The sequence below is a fragment of the Cryptomeria japonica genome, chromosome 1, assembly GCF_030272615.1.
Source record: "Cryptomeria japonica chromosome 1, Sugi_1.0, whole genome shotgun sequence".
Lineage (NCBI taxonomy): Eukaryota > Viridiplantae > Streptophyta > Pinopsida > Cupressales > Cupressaceae > Cryptomeria > Cryptomeria japonica.
In genome coordinates, this window is record NC_081405.1 from 658,611,668 (window position 1) to 658,627,072 (window position 15,405).

The 15,405-nt window shown below is 37.4% G+C and overlaps 1 protein-coding gene across 6 annotated transcripts in view; it reads right to left on the bottom strand.

Annotated features, from left to right (window-relative positions):
* LOC131050446 (nucleolar complex-associated protein 2) overlaps positions 1–15,062 on the bottom strand; it is a 52,341-nt gene extending 37,279 nt beyond the window's left edge. For 2 of the 6 annotated variants that reach the window (XM_057984625.2, XM_057984623.2), the window contains exons 1-6: positions 14,863–15,053; positions 14,479–14,632; positions 14,128–14,188; positions 13,791–13,911; positions 13,653–13,707; positions 13,450–13,547 (exon numbers count right to left, since the gene is read on the bottom strand). In XM_057984625.2, the coding sequence (XP_057840608.2) occupies positions 13,450–13,547; positions 13,653–13,707; positions 13,791–13,911; positions 14,128–14,188; positions 14,479–14,614 (471 nt within the window). In that variant the 5' untranslated portion in view covers positions 14,615–14,632; positions 14,863–15,053. The other 4 variants (XM_057984619.2, XM_057984620.2, XM_057984624.2 and 1 more) reach the window with 4 other exon arrangements.
* Positions 15,063–15,405: the final 343 nt, after the last annotated feature.

The window sequence follows — 15,405 nt, forward strand, 5'->3', positions numbered from 1 at the left end:
CTGCAGCAGAAACCTCACAAGCATCCAAATCAAACATCCCACGGAAAGTTGAAAGAATGAAGTATCAGTATCAGAGGGGAGGGTTAAGAGAGTCAAAGGTCCAGAGTATCTGGGACAACATTGGTGACACCGACCTTGGCCACATTGATATTCAGGATTTCAGGGATCGGGTCTTCTCACCCAATGCATATGGCAGACCTAGGCAAATGCTGGAAAGTGGCATCGCCCAAGCAGCAGGTTTTCCCCCAGCAATCCAGAACTATGAATTAGTAGTGGAAGCTGCTCGGCATTACGAGCCAAAGTCCAGATTAGTGCTTCTGGAAGATATCACTATTGCCGACTTCTCCCCTGAGGCTATCGGCGATGCATTTGATATCCCCTTTCCAAATAATCCCATAGCTACAACAATGGACGAGGCACAGGGGGCGTATGATATGAACCCAGCTCGATGCAGGGCACTAATTAACGAAGAATGGTTCAAAGAAAAAAGGCCTTCAAGCACCAGGATTGTGAAAAAGACCCCCAGAAGTGACTTTCATAATGAACATGGCGATATGGTCACCTTACTTAGCCGAGTCATGGGACTCCCTAAGTCCAACTACTTTGAAGAATGGATGTTCTATTTTACAGAACAGGTCTTTGCCGGAAAGTCTAAGTTTGACTGGGCCCAGATCATAAGTGATAACATCCACGCTCAGCTGATTGAGCTTGAGACAAAGAAGTATTTCACCATGACCTCCTATTTGGTCTATATGTTCGCAAAGAACCAGCCACTGCCAAGATTAATAATGAAAGGTGAGATCGGGAATGGGCCTGGTCAGGTAAAGGTTTATGATTGCTACCCGCAGCTGCACTACCAGGATATAGCTCAAAGGGAAAAGAGCAGCCCGGCTTACGCGGTTGGACAGTACGAACGTGTCAACGACGCCTTCACAATGCGCCTAGTCAGGCTAATGCAGGGAGGGTTACACATAAGGCTCTCGGAGCAAGCTACCATTTTAGTGCAGAGGTATGGGGCCTGGTTTATTCAGTTCCCAAGATTCTCCTACATCCGAATTGCTGGCTTTGAAGGTGCCCCCCTTCGACTTCCGCGGTACCCAACCGATAAAGTAGTCCTCATGGAGGTGGCAAGACAATCACGCCCTGCCGGCATATTATTACGAGAAAGCAAGCAGGCTGGATTCGCATTTCCAATGATCATAGGCAACCATGATGTCCAATTGAGAACTCCCACCCTAGCAGAAGAGTCCCTTGCAGAGCTAGCCTCTTATGGCCTACAGGAACATTTCCCAAGAAAATTTTTGATCATGACAATTTGGCAAAGAGAGCTTACGGTAGGCGCTACAGAGCAAAGGAGTCAATTGAAGATTACTGGAAAAATTGCTCCGATGACTACGAAGTCAGGCGACGGGAATATTCTAGATTGAGTGTGCAGCAAATGCGACTCTTTGAGTACCGTCGGGTCCCGGATCAGCTCACAGACTCGGGGAACTGTCTCCAAGTCCGGGAATTCGAAGCAGTAAGGCATCTCTTGCCAGGCGTTGATTGGTCTCAAGACCCAATCACGGATTTCGAAGCAGTCATGGCAGCCCCGGCAAGATACACAGATCAATGGTTACAACACCAGATCGAGAGGCTAGTCCATGAAGGGGTCCAGTTTACTTACCATCTGATGGGCAATTTCGACTCTCAGTCTTCCGAAGATGAAAGGACATCAGCTGAAAAACCAGAGAAAAGGAAGAAAACTAAGGCTTGCAGAGGGACTCGGACGTCCAAAAGAACAAGAAGGGAGAAGATTCCCATAAGAAGGCCAGAGACCACTTCATCTTCAAAGGACCCCAGTTCATCCGACGACGCCATAGATTTGGATTGCATACCTGCTCCGCCTTCCTAGAGCGACATAGAGGCATTCCAAGCCAATGATCCTCCTGCTCCAGATATGCCGGACACCGAGCAAAAGGGCCCCAATCCGACTAAGCCGGGTGACCAGATAGAGGAAGGAGAAATCCCATCCACCCAGGGGATCGAAGTGCATGAACCTACCCAGCAGAGCCGCCATGAATTACTACTCCTCCATGCAGCCAAGGACGACTCAACTGTCAAAGGGGAACAAAGAACAGACGAGATCCATGAGCTCGAGGGAACCAAGGAGCCACCATCACAGGAAGATGTCAGACAATTATTCAGTGAGATAGGGGAGAACTCAGATGCAAACAAAGAGCTTCCTCCTTCTTCCACCCCTCCGATGGCGGGACAGCTGTTAATTTGTGATCAGCCAGTTGGAAGTATGGGAGCACAAGGTGCTAACTTAACCCTATCCTCAACCCAGACGGTGCCTCAAGAGTGGCTGATCGCCAGAGCTCAGCGCAGGGCCGCCACCAAGGCGCCCATCGACCTTGAAGACATCTTCTCACGAATGGATCAAACAAAAGCAAAAGGGAAGAAGAAACCGAGAACATGCTCTAAGATAACCAAGGATGGGCAAAGGAACCGCACTCTTCATATTGCTACCCCGCCCGTAAACAAGCCAGCAGATCAAATAACCCTGGCAGATTATAGCATTACGACTGTCCCCATCGGACGAGCTACAAAAGAGCAAGAAAAGGAGGAATTTAAGGACTCGGTGCAAAACATACTCAGACAGCTCGAGGAAATCACGACTGAAAAGGACATGTATCGGGCCCGTGCTGAACAAGCCGAGGGATACATCGATAAGCTCCTACGGCCACTACACAACCCCTCTGAATCCCATATTCCCCCAATGGCATTGGCGCAGAGGACCACAACTGAATTTGAAGGAATCCGGGATACCGCAAAGGCCGTTAAGGAATGGGTGCAAGACATCAAGAAAAAGGGAGAACAGATCCTCAAAGAAGTAAAGGAAATGGCTCTCCATCGAGAGCTCACTCTCGTCAGGCTGTTGGAAGTAAAGAGAGAATCCCTTCACATGCATGAAGTAGCGGCCTCTACCCTTCCCCTCCTAAGAGCTCTTTTCTGGACACATACACAAATTCCCACACTGCCTGACATCTTGAATCCCCATAGCATCAGTGTTCTCAAGGAATGGTATTGGACCGTCACCATGAAGAACGACGCCCAGGAAATTATTGACAAAGAAATGACGCGTGTGAGGCGATTCTGGGGAACATGCAAGAACTAGGCAAGACCATCCTCCGATCAATGGTTTCGGGGTGGATAAATGACCTGTCCGACAGTGTAATCCGGTCGGATTGGGAGGGAAGATTGGGAGCAGATAAGGCTTCTTATTCCATTGAAGACTTGAGTTTTGCTGGTCAGTTCCATTCAGACATATTATGCTTCGAGCGTAATCGCTCCAGCTGGAAGGACGGTTTAAGGCACGTGGACCAGTATCTCGAAGGCATGCAATACAAAATTCGCCACCCTCCCATGCCACCTTTTAATCCCCTCTTCCAATTATGCATCAAGTTTCAGGAATATGTCCGCGAGGAACGAGCAGCAGGTCGTGATTTATGGCGAGAATACCTGCATGGCGAAGACCAGTTTCTGCAAAAGGAATGTGAAACCAGGATAGAGAAAGTAGTTTCTCAAAAATGCTTTTTTCCCTCCAAGTCTTAAAAAGTGCACTTTTGTCCCAAAAGGGTGACAGTTGACTTTTGGTCAACATATTGTAAAGTTTTTTGTGCACCTCCCCTTTTTGGATTATTTCAAAGTTGTAATTATCCTTTGGTAGTTATTGCTCCTTTTGGGGTAGTTGTAGATATTTATCTCCCTATTTATGAGTGTGGGTCCCTCTTTTTGTAAGGATGAATCTGAGCCACTTGTTTAGATTAGATCTTGGCCATTCATCCATTTTTGGAAACCTATTTAAGGGGACTGGTTTTCCCTCATTTGAGAGGAAGTTCTTGAATTGTTGCGAAAGCTCTGAAGAAATTTTGCAGGAATTAATACAATGGATTGAAATTACCTTCAAATTTCCTTGTGAGTGCATGGTCTCCTTCTTCATTTAAATTAGAAAGCTTTTAAATTATGTCTGTTCATTTTACACAGCAGTTCTTACCAAGCATCTGATAGAATCTTCACAGTCCATACCATTAGAGGATAGCTGATTGCTTTTTTCCTTTCTGCATGGTTAATCTGGGCTATTTTATGATTCAGTTCGATTATCAAAAGTACACATATCATGAATGTAGAAGTTCTAATATTGTATTTGGTAATATGAAAATCTAGTTTCTCCTTTGAAGATTGCACTAAGTTTATGCAAACATTGTGTCTGAATGACTGATGATGCTTAACCTGGTTTCCTGGAGGTGTCTGTCTGCTTGGGTAAATCTGTTGTCCTAGTTAACATTTACTGTTCTCTCTCTCTCTACCCTTCCTTTCTTTCCTCCCAATTTTATCCCCTTTTTTAGAAATCCACAGTCTTGCTAAATCAGCTTCAAATAAATCAACATCACCTGAAAGAAAACCAAAAGAGGTCCCTGGGAATTCGTATATGAAATTACTAATCAAACGTAAGCCCCCTTGTGTTTCCAGCATAAACACATCAAGCCACTGAGAGATCCCGCAGTCAAGACCTGACAAAAGAAACCTTGAGGTAGTCTCCTTTGATCAAACTTAGAAAACAGCATTAGAGACTTCCTTATCTCAAGAGAGAGTAGGATAATCAGTCGGCTATTCTATTCTGCGTTGGCCGTATGAAGTTTGCAGCAATGCGATTTCAGACACGTCAACAATCTGAAAAGACAATGTTGTCGTTTTGATATTGTTGCACCCTTTAGTTCGAGGCCTAACAAACTGAGTTACATTAGGAGGGGAAAGAGGAAGATGTAGATTGTATTTGGTTGTTTTTTTCATTTTGATATATCATTATATGTAAACATTTATAAACTTATGATGCTATTATACATTTTAAAGTTTGAAACTATGAGTATGAATAATGAAATTTCAAATATTGAGTGTTTGAACAATGAGATCATATGACATGTGTAATGTTTCAATTATGACAAATTGATAGTCAAATTAGACTTTTATGTTCTCTAAATTAATTAATTTCTTTTTTGTAAACTACGGTTTTTTTTTTGTGGAATCCTTGCCGATTCCTATTTTGAGCTGCCAAGTCTGCACTGAGTCCAAGTTTTCAAACTTTGGTCCAAATAACTTTATGTTATATTCATAAAAATGCAACTTATGTTTTATTAGTAAATAGATCTTGTTTAAAAAAGGGTCATTAAAATGTTGCTAGGACTAGGATCCAAAAATAATCTTTAATTAGGTCTCTCTAAACATTTTTTAAAATGAAATTTTGGAGGGAGAGGGAAAAAAATATAATATTAAATTATAATTCCCTCGAGTGCCTATATAAGGAGTTAAGCATGGAAGAAGGTTATGAATATTACCCCGAGTTTCCGAGATGAGGACAGCAGGGGACAGCAGGACAAGTTTCTGAGATGTCAAATTTTTTTGCCAATTTTGGGGACGACGGAGGGACAGCAAGGGGATGGCTATATAAAATATAGGGAAAATTTTAAATATATAGGGAAATTTTAAATGTTCATATGAAAAATAGAATTAAGCATGTATATATACATTAAATTCATATGAAAACATGAATAAAGCAGGTATATGTACATTATAGAACCTTAACCTACCGCATTTGTGTTCAGAACTCATTGTCAATACTCAATATGCATTCATAACCAAAATTCATCTTCAATACTCAATATGCATTCATAATTGAAAATTCATTGTCAATATGCCAGCACTTGTTTGCATGTAGTTCATTGTTTCTTTCTGGTTGGAGGATATTTTGATAGTCTTTCATTACTATTATGACCTACAACCGCTTCTTTATGCATTACAAAGTTTTAGGTGTTTGTGAAATTCATTACCAAGCTGTTATTCATATTTCTGAGTGCTTTGGCTATGATTCAGACCTGTTTACCTTTCATATCAGTGAAAAGTCCAATATTGCAGACCTACAACCACTTTTTTACGCACTACCGAGTTCTAAGTGTTTGTGAAATTTATTACCATGCTGCTGCTCATTATTTCTAAGTGCTTTCAGAAGTAATCCAGACATGTTTACCTGTCATATTAGTGAAAATCCAGTTGCACAGACCTATAATAAAATTAAAAAATGTTTGTTTTTTTTGAGCATTTGAGTCTTTTTTTTTTAAATGTGCTGGGAAAAGGGGGATGGCTGGTCGTCCCCAGGACAGTTAGGGGATGTCACAGACGTCCCCAACCATATTGGGGACAGGGGGACATCCCATTTCAGAATCACTGACATCCCCAAGTTTCCGGGACATTTCCCACAGATTTTGCAATTTTGGGGACAGCAGGGGGACATCCCCAAGTCCCAAAAACGTCCCTGGTACAGGGACTGAGGATTTAAGCCCGAGAACGCATCCCTCGGTAACGTAGATTATTTATGAAACCAAACCCCATTTTTCTAAAGATCAAACATATGTTCATCTTTCTGCCAAAGGACAAACCTTTTTGATAAAAATTTAAAATGAATTCGAGTATAAGAACCCTCCCATTCATGTGACTAATTCCTTCCAAGGATTACCAATGGGCTAATACTTTGCAGAATAATTTCCAATTTTAGTTGCTTTGGTGTGTTGTGTGAGATTTCAGAGCTTGTTTGGTTTCCAGATTTTGGGTTTGTGTGCATTTTGTAGTGTGATTTTCAATTTTGGTAAAGTTATAAAATATTTTCCATTTTCCAGGTAGCAACATATATAATCAATTGGTTCCAGATTACAAGGCTTTGTGTTCATACAAATAAATATTTGGAAGGCAAATCTGAATGTTGTATTAATTATTTCCTGGTCATACACTTTCTAACTTGCCATACAGCTAATAGCTATTTGCAAGACATATCTGAATGTTATATTGATTATTTCCTGGCCATACACTTTCTAACTTACCATACAACATTGAACAGTGTCGTGCGATATAATACCAGCTGTTAGGAATTATCAAATGAGTCGTAGAATATTGGAAAGGTTGTCATACACATTGTAAAATGAATCACATAAGTTGAAGTGTGTTCACATAAGTTGAAGTGTGTCATACTTTCCCAAACGCAAACCATTTAAAAAGCATTAGCTGCCGTACCGAATATTGGAGGGGATTTTATCAGCTTTTTGGTTGTTTATCAACTTTTGGGGAGTATTTGCCTACCATACAAGTCAACTTGTCTTTTTGTGGCTGCTGTTCCATTTGAATTTCAATTGCATCTTTTTGAGGAAGGTTGGAGAGCCAAACAGGAGGCCATACTCAAATGGAATCAAAATATATATATATATATATATAGTGTACTGATTACATTCTTGTAAAATGCTATTTCAGTATTATTTCCAGCCAGCCATACACTTTCAAATTCAGTTGTACAATCCAGTTTTGCAACAAGTATTTTGGTATATTCAGAAAATCTAATTAATCTTCAGGATCTTTGATATATATTACAGTTGAATGATATATATCTATTTTGCTTCATAATTTCAGTCTCTGCAGTTTACTGCGAAAAGTAATATAAGATTTGTAGTTGAATTCAGTATTGTAAGTTTGGAACGCTATGCTGCCAGACATTAGTGAATCAATTTCATTTCCAGCATTATTAGCTCTGATGTTATTCTGTGTGGTTCTCCACTAAATTTAGAATTTGAAATCATTCTGGAAGGCTTCCACCAAAACTAGTTTCAATCATTTTCAGTTATAAGCTTGTAAAATATGGAAAGCTTACTACCAAAATAAGCATATCTTTACTTCCAGATTTTGTAATATTTTGTAATATTGTGTTGTGTGAATTGTCACCAACAAGCATATTAATACAATATTATTCTAATCCCTTTCACCATATGCTCTCACCTTGCCCACATCAATATCCCGGTGATCAAAAGGAGCTAAGATTTTCATGCTTTTGGCCATTGTGAAATTGAAAAAATCAAGAAAATCCAATTTTGAGCATTACATACCATCACTTGACTAGAATTGAAGATGAGTACTGAATGTTCCAAAAGGGTTCAATTGCTATTCCAATGTGTGTGCAAGAGCCCATTCACAGCCAAGAAGTTCATAGAAGAACGGTAAGTTATTTTGGTTTCTTTTTCTGCATTTTTGTCTTCATAAACGATCTCCTTGTTTTTTACCTTTGTTTTCAATTTCTTCTTTTGTTTTCATTCTTTTATGAATGTATGCTTAAAGTAATAAAGTATGCAAATCCAACTTAGTGAAATTTCGACTTTACTCATCCACAAGAGCACCATGTCAACTTTTACAAGCACTGGCATCCCTAAAAGAAAGGTTTAGTCAAATGAACTCTTAAGAAAAGCACTTATCTCAAAATTCTAGCGATTAAGTCAAACACCATGTTATATGCATAGATTGGCAAGTTTTAATAAATTCATTTACTCACAATTTTTGAAAGGGTATTCTTCAAAATGCCATTGTGAAGAATTGAGGTCAAAGGACCCATTGCACAGATTGGAGATAGAGTAAGTGGAAGTGGTTCTATTGATGAGAAACTATAGATATTTATGATGGTCTTGGGCCAAAAACTCAAAAATACTCCCAAATAAACAAAAAGTAGAGAACAAGAGGCCCTAATAATAGTGGTTGTTCAAGTGCAGTAAGATAGTTAAGACAAGTTTCACAAAAGTTGCTCTATTATGAGAGCAAGGAGAAGAAATCGTGCATATACTTTGGCGAGGAAGTGGATCCAAGAGAAATAGGACATGCTTTTTCTTCACCCTTGCACTTCCAACTTTAAGGCACATGGGTGATTAGATAATGGTAAAGAAGAGTAGACAATTTCCCATCTTCTAGCAATGTCTTCCATTAAATTAATTACATCCGAATGAATACACAATAGTAGCATGGGGAATTGAAAGTGGATGTCAAGGAAATCCACTTTTTTCTCAAGGATAAGATAACGATTGGAATAACATAAAATAAAAATACAATAATGTAATAATATAATAATAATTTAATCTTAATAGTTTTTTTGCTTTTCTAAAGATTTTCATAAGAATATAATCATATAATAGTCATAATTATCATAATTTAATATTAATTACAATATCCTAATATAATAATTTTTCGAGTGGAATATTAGTGGTGTCATAAAATAGCGACCCTTGCAATTTTCGACCACATTAGGGTCTTCACGTTGGCGAATCGAATTCCCAAACCTGATTGGAGACCTGAGACTTACTCAATCCCCGAAAACTGCACGTTTTTTGCCCCCCGCACTACTTGAACCTGCTTCCTGTCCTGAGATAAGGGTAGGGCCCAATTTTGGGGCCCCCTTTGTCCTATCTTTGCATTGGTCTTTGCAATTTTAGCGGGAAAACTTTCCCTATATCGTCCTATGACGAAAAAATCAATCAATTAACCCTAATTGACGAATATATATGTCGCATTTGCCCTCCCATTTGCATAAGTTCAATAAGCGAAGAGTGGGCATAAGTTCAAGCAATCAAGCATACAAGAGCATTCAAGCATTCAAGCATCCATTTCAAGCATTGAGCATTCTCAAGTCTCCCTTCAAGGCTAGGTGTTGTATTCAAGTCAAGGATTCAACCATTGAAGAGGAGATCCCTTTCAACATTCAATTTCACACAAGCAATTTTATCTACAACCTCCCTTGAGGTGATTTACATTTCAATCTTTCATTTACATTTACTTGCAAGTACATTCTTTCATCATTTGGTTAATTCCAAAACTGGGGTTTGACCTAAAGGCAAACCCCCAAACCCAACCCCTTTTTCTCTCTTTTCTGTGTGTAGGTTGCAGGTGCGCAACTGTACTTGCAGATTGCAGATTTGGATTCCATTCACAAAGGCGGAAAAACCCTTTTCATTTCGTGGATTTTTTGGAGGACCATGTGCATTTTCAACACGGTCCCGGCAACTTTTCCTCAAATTTGCAAGGCAGATTCGTCTCGACATATTATAGCTAGATCCAGGTGCACAGCTTCATCCCACGCTTCCACTTCAAGTTATAATCAATTCTTTACTACTAAAACCCTTTTCATTTCGTGGATTTTTTGGAGGACCATGTGCATTTTCAACACGGTCCCGGCAACTTTTCCTCAAATTTGCAAGGCAGATTCGTCTCGACATATTATAGCTAGATCCAGGTGCACAGCTTCATCCCACGCTTCCACTTCAAGTTATAATCAATTCTTTACTACTTTTACACTTAGTCTCAAAACACATAATTCAACCATTACTCATTCTAAAAGAGGGGTTAGCTTGTCATCTTCACACCATTATCAATTCATTTAGTATTCAATCTCTCTCCTAGATTGGATCTAGTGAATTCCCCCCTCTTTTAAATGTAATGTGGATAAAGTGTTTGAAGAGAAATCTGCAGTGAAACTTTCATCTCTCCTCGAAGGGAAGAAAAGCTTTCCTCTTGATCTCTCCATCATTCACTTTTCACCCCATTAAAATTAGAATGACTTAATATTAATTACAATATAATAAGTAAAAAAGTTTCAAGTAGAATATTAGAATAATATAAAATAAAAATATAATGATATTATAATAAAATAATAGTAACTTAGTCTTAATTTTTTTTGCTATTTTTTGTTTTTGTAAAGAGTTTAATACTTTAATAGGAATATAAAAATATAATAATAAGAATAAAATAATAATATAATCATAAATATGATTATCATAATTTAATATTAATTGCAATATAATAATATAATAATTTTCAAGTAGAATAATGGACAAATAAGATAACTCTCCATAATGATATCTTCAAATGTCTTTTACATAAATTTTTCAAAATATAGATAAGCTAGTTTTAATCTAAAGAAGATTAAGGTGAACATGTTGCCTCTATATTGAATGTGGTTGGAAAGGATGTTGACTCCTCGCTTTTAGGCACAATGCAAATATACTTGTCATTATCACTTTTATGCTAAGTTGTCGATTCAGGTTCACATTCATATTCGAGTTCGAGAACCGGATTCACCAGTTTGGCAAAATTTTGAAATGGGTTTTGAGTTCATTTGGATTCATTAGAATGAATTAAGATTAGAATGTCACATAGCATCATATATACAACAAAACTACCAAAAACTTGTAATCATAGCATCACGATCATACCATCATATACTTTAAGTGCAATGTCAAAATAATAATATCAAGTTCAAGAATCATTGTTTCAACAATTGGAACTTTAGTTTAAAATTTTAGTCATCAAATTGATTCTCTAAATCAACATCATCATGATCATTGACATTAGATGAGCCACAAGCAATGCCAATGCCACTTGCACTAATAGTATTCTCACTTTTTGAGTCCTCAAATGCAACAAGCTGAGAAGTGGAAGCATCCAAGTTGTATCCTTTGGCTCTATATCCCACATCTTCGACTCCCCTTGCTTGTAGTCATGATGCTTGAATGAAAGCAAACGCAAGTTGAAATGCACATATACTAAGTTCTCTGCTCTTTTTTATTGCAATCTATTGCACTTTACTGATTGGATGAAAAAATATGTGCCCCAATTTCAATCTGATGCAGATGAACTAGCAACTTATAAAGACAAAGTAAATTTATAAAGACAAAGTAAACAATTAAAATTATATGTTTATAATTTTATTAATAGAATTTTCAATTTTGAAAAATTAAAAACTATAAATTAAACTTTAAAACTAAAAAATAAAGAGGCTGCAAGTTTTTGAAGCATTGACCATGAAAGTACCACCAACTATGAGCATCCTTCTGATACCTATGGCGACAAGTGTCAACACTTAGACAATTTGCGTTCACAAAATCCATGAACTCATTTGAAATCAAATCTTGCAAATCATCTTCAGGGAAAAGTTTAAGGAATGCCACCTTGTACTCTTCAAACACTTCTAAAATCTCCATATGGGGCAAGCCTTCCTAGCATATCAAGATATTGATTGTTGTAGTATTTTGCAGTCAATGCATAGGGAAGGAGATGTAATAAAATGGTCATCTTGTTCCAACTTCCTTAAACGATTGCATGCAATTGTTCAAAAAAAGTCTCCTCAGGTTCTTGCTCTTTTGCGCTTAGGATGCACTTCATCTTCTCAAGCATTGAGGTGATGCCATCATAAACCTCTCCAATGCAAGGCCTATCCATGTCAGTATAGCGAATCATGCTCATAATGGTCTTGGTCATACCAAGGAGATACTCCACATGATCCCACCATGAATCATGTAATATCCTTTGCTAAATTTTTGTCACCCTCCCAATGTTGCTTTGCTTCCATAAAGACCAATTTTGGTTGATCACTATATTACAAAGTGCCACTTTAACTATAACAAGTCATCTCAAGATGATTATGTTAGATGCATAACGAGTCTCTAACCTATAATAGAAATTCAGGCCAAAATGATTAAAAATTCACGACAAATTTTAAAGAAGAATACACATTACACAATCAAATTATAAAAAGCAAAAAATCAAAAAATGTAAAATTGAATTACTACTTCACTTACCTTCAATAGCTCCAAATTTGAAAAAGATCTAAAACTTTCTTGAAACATGTGGTGCTTGGTGATGAACATCTGGATGTCCTTAGCCTTTACATACACCTCTTTGATCTACTCAATTTTATTCTCAATCTTTAGTGGCGTAAGATTGAATGAGTGGACCGGACAAGGTGTCCAAAAGATATGTTGATATCGTTCCTCAATTAACAGCTCTACAATTTTTTGCATTGTCCATTATGACTTGAACAGTGTTACAAGGTCCCACTATCTCAATGGGAGAGATGAGAATATCAGCAATAAATTGCCCATCTTTTACCTATCTCCACGGCTTTCAAAAGAATTGCCCCTTTAAGGGACGTCGCTATGACATTTATCTAGAGTCAATTTTTTGAATCTTTCCACCCATCTGAAACAATGGATACACCTATCTCAATCATCGGAGCCGCAAACGAACCAAACTAGGACCGCGACTAGGTTAAAACCAAACCAGGACCTTGCAACTTTGCTTTTATGTAAAGAGGAGCTCTTGAAGGCCACACTTTTAAGTAAGCCTAGGACCGCGACTAGGTTAAAACCAAACCAGGACCTTGCAACTTTGCTTTTATGTAAAGAGGAGCTCTTGAAGGCCACACTTTTAAGTAAGCCTTTTATACTCTATAAAGTAACAAAAATGCCTATTTGTAAAAAGCTGATACTCTTTTAGGGTAAAAATTTATGGTCAAATTTTTTTGAAGGAGTTGACAAAAAAAAAGTTAAACAACTTATCTTTATATTCTCCCTAAAAGGCACATCCATGATAAATAATAGTTAAGGCTTCAGAAGAGGAGGGGTATATGACACTCTAGATGACATATCAGACATTATCCTCGCCATTTAGTTAAACCAAACACTTTAAAAGTTTCATTATTTCAACTCAAACATCAGCAAAATCTTACTATAGGTAATACTCAATAGCATGAATGCAATAGTAACCAGTGATTACCTTTTCTTTAAGTTTCTCTAATTCCTTCATGTGAGTATCAACATCAGACCAAAGTATTTTATTTTGACCTCGTAAAGCATTATCAGCATCCTCCTCTTCTGCAAACAAAACCAGTTATGCAAGTGCACCCTGACTCATGATAAAATATTATTTAACAAGATATTTGGGATATGCCTCAACAATAAAAGAGAAAACATGCCTACCTTCTGACTTATCTTCGTATTCACTTGGTAATATGTCAAAAAAAGTGTTCTCATCCTGTAAATAAAAAGTCAAACTACAATTTTATCAACTGGATAAGATTTTGCTGACAAGTGTCAACAGAACAAAATCTTACAAACCTCTGAGAGTAAATCGTCACTTTCTGAGAGATCCTCATCAACTGAAATGTCATCTACAATGCCAGTACCATCCATTAAGTCATCTTTCATAACTTCAATCCCATTCATCTTTTGTGAATTCCTGAACAGCCCAATGAAAAGATATATAGCCTTGACAAATTATAGTTGGCGGGCAATGGTACTGTATTCCAATGAGCATCTTGCAACTAAAAACAATCTTATATAATGCATCATGAAAACCACAACATGATAAACCATACAAGATCAGTAATTCCTCTCATACTTGTCTTAAGTTTAAATATGGGGAGAAGAAAAAAAGAAAAGAAGAAATGCAAACATTTTCAGGGTCAAATTGCCTGCATCTTTTCTTGCACGTTCTGCACCAACTTTCATTGGTCCTGACATCAAAAAATACATGTTATTTTCAGTGAATGTATCCACCACCAGAATAAAGCCTTACAGAAACCTGATAAATCATTGCAGCAATATGTAACAGACACATTTTACAGACATCATAAAGCACACAAATGCCGTAGTCTCTAAGCAGTGTTTCCAAGAGCACTCGTGAACAAGAGTAAAAAAAATTCAAAAAGAAACTTCCGGACATGAAATAATAACAATAAATGCAAAGCTGAGTTTGAAAACATTAAAATAGGTCTAAGGTTCTTTTCGAGAAAAACACAAGTACCTAATTGTAAATCCCGCGAAGCTGTTTTCTTGCGTTTCCGCGCCTCTCTCAAGGGTTTATACTTGCGCCTTTTGTCTATTACTGATTTCAGGTGCTTCTTAGCAAATTTTCTCGTGTTTTTTCCTGGCTTCCCCATTTTTCCTCCTCCTAAACCCTAAAATTCAACAATATATATCGAGTTTTCAAATTTTAATTTTGAACCAGAAACTTGCCACAATATATGAACTGCGAAAGATTTGATTTCTAACAGACAACATTGCCAAATACCAGATAATCTTTACATGAATCAAAGCAAACAATACAATTCACTGTAAAGCTTATTAATATAGAATAATATGGTTAGAACGTCTTCATGTTTGCACATTTACATTGAAACAAACTCACTTGTTTGATCTCTTGTTCTAGGTGTTCAGAAGGCTGAAATATAACAGGGCGTTAAACCCTTATAAAACCCTCCGAATATCGTGTTCTGAATTATGATACCAATTTAATACAAACCCTAACTTCAAACATAGGAAATTTATAAATGAAATCTGTGGGAAAATAATTTGGTGCATGCTTTCTCCCTCTCCGTTGCACTCCTATGATAGTTTATTCTATTTTTACTATTATTAATTGTTTTTTATTAAGGGCAAAGCGTGCTTTGATTAATTGTTTTTTATTAAGGGCAAAGCATGTTTTGATTAATTGTTTTTTATTATTTTTAATTCTTTAAAATAAAGAATTTCTTATTTAGTGTAAAATGAAGAAGTATTTTGATATATGTATAAAGTGATAAATGATATGATCTTGCATGAAGTTGGTTCACTCCTCTCACTTTTTATGTATTTATATAGACATATTTTATACACTATTTGTTTATTATGTCGAAAGTCGTCCTCTAAAACAGCAGTAGGGAGATTGTCTATCCCTGTACATGATAAAGAT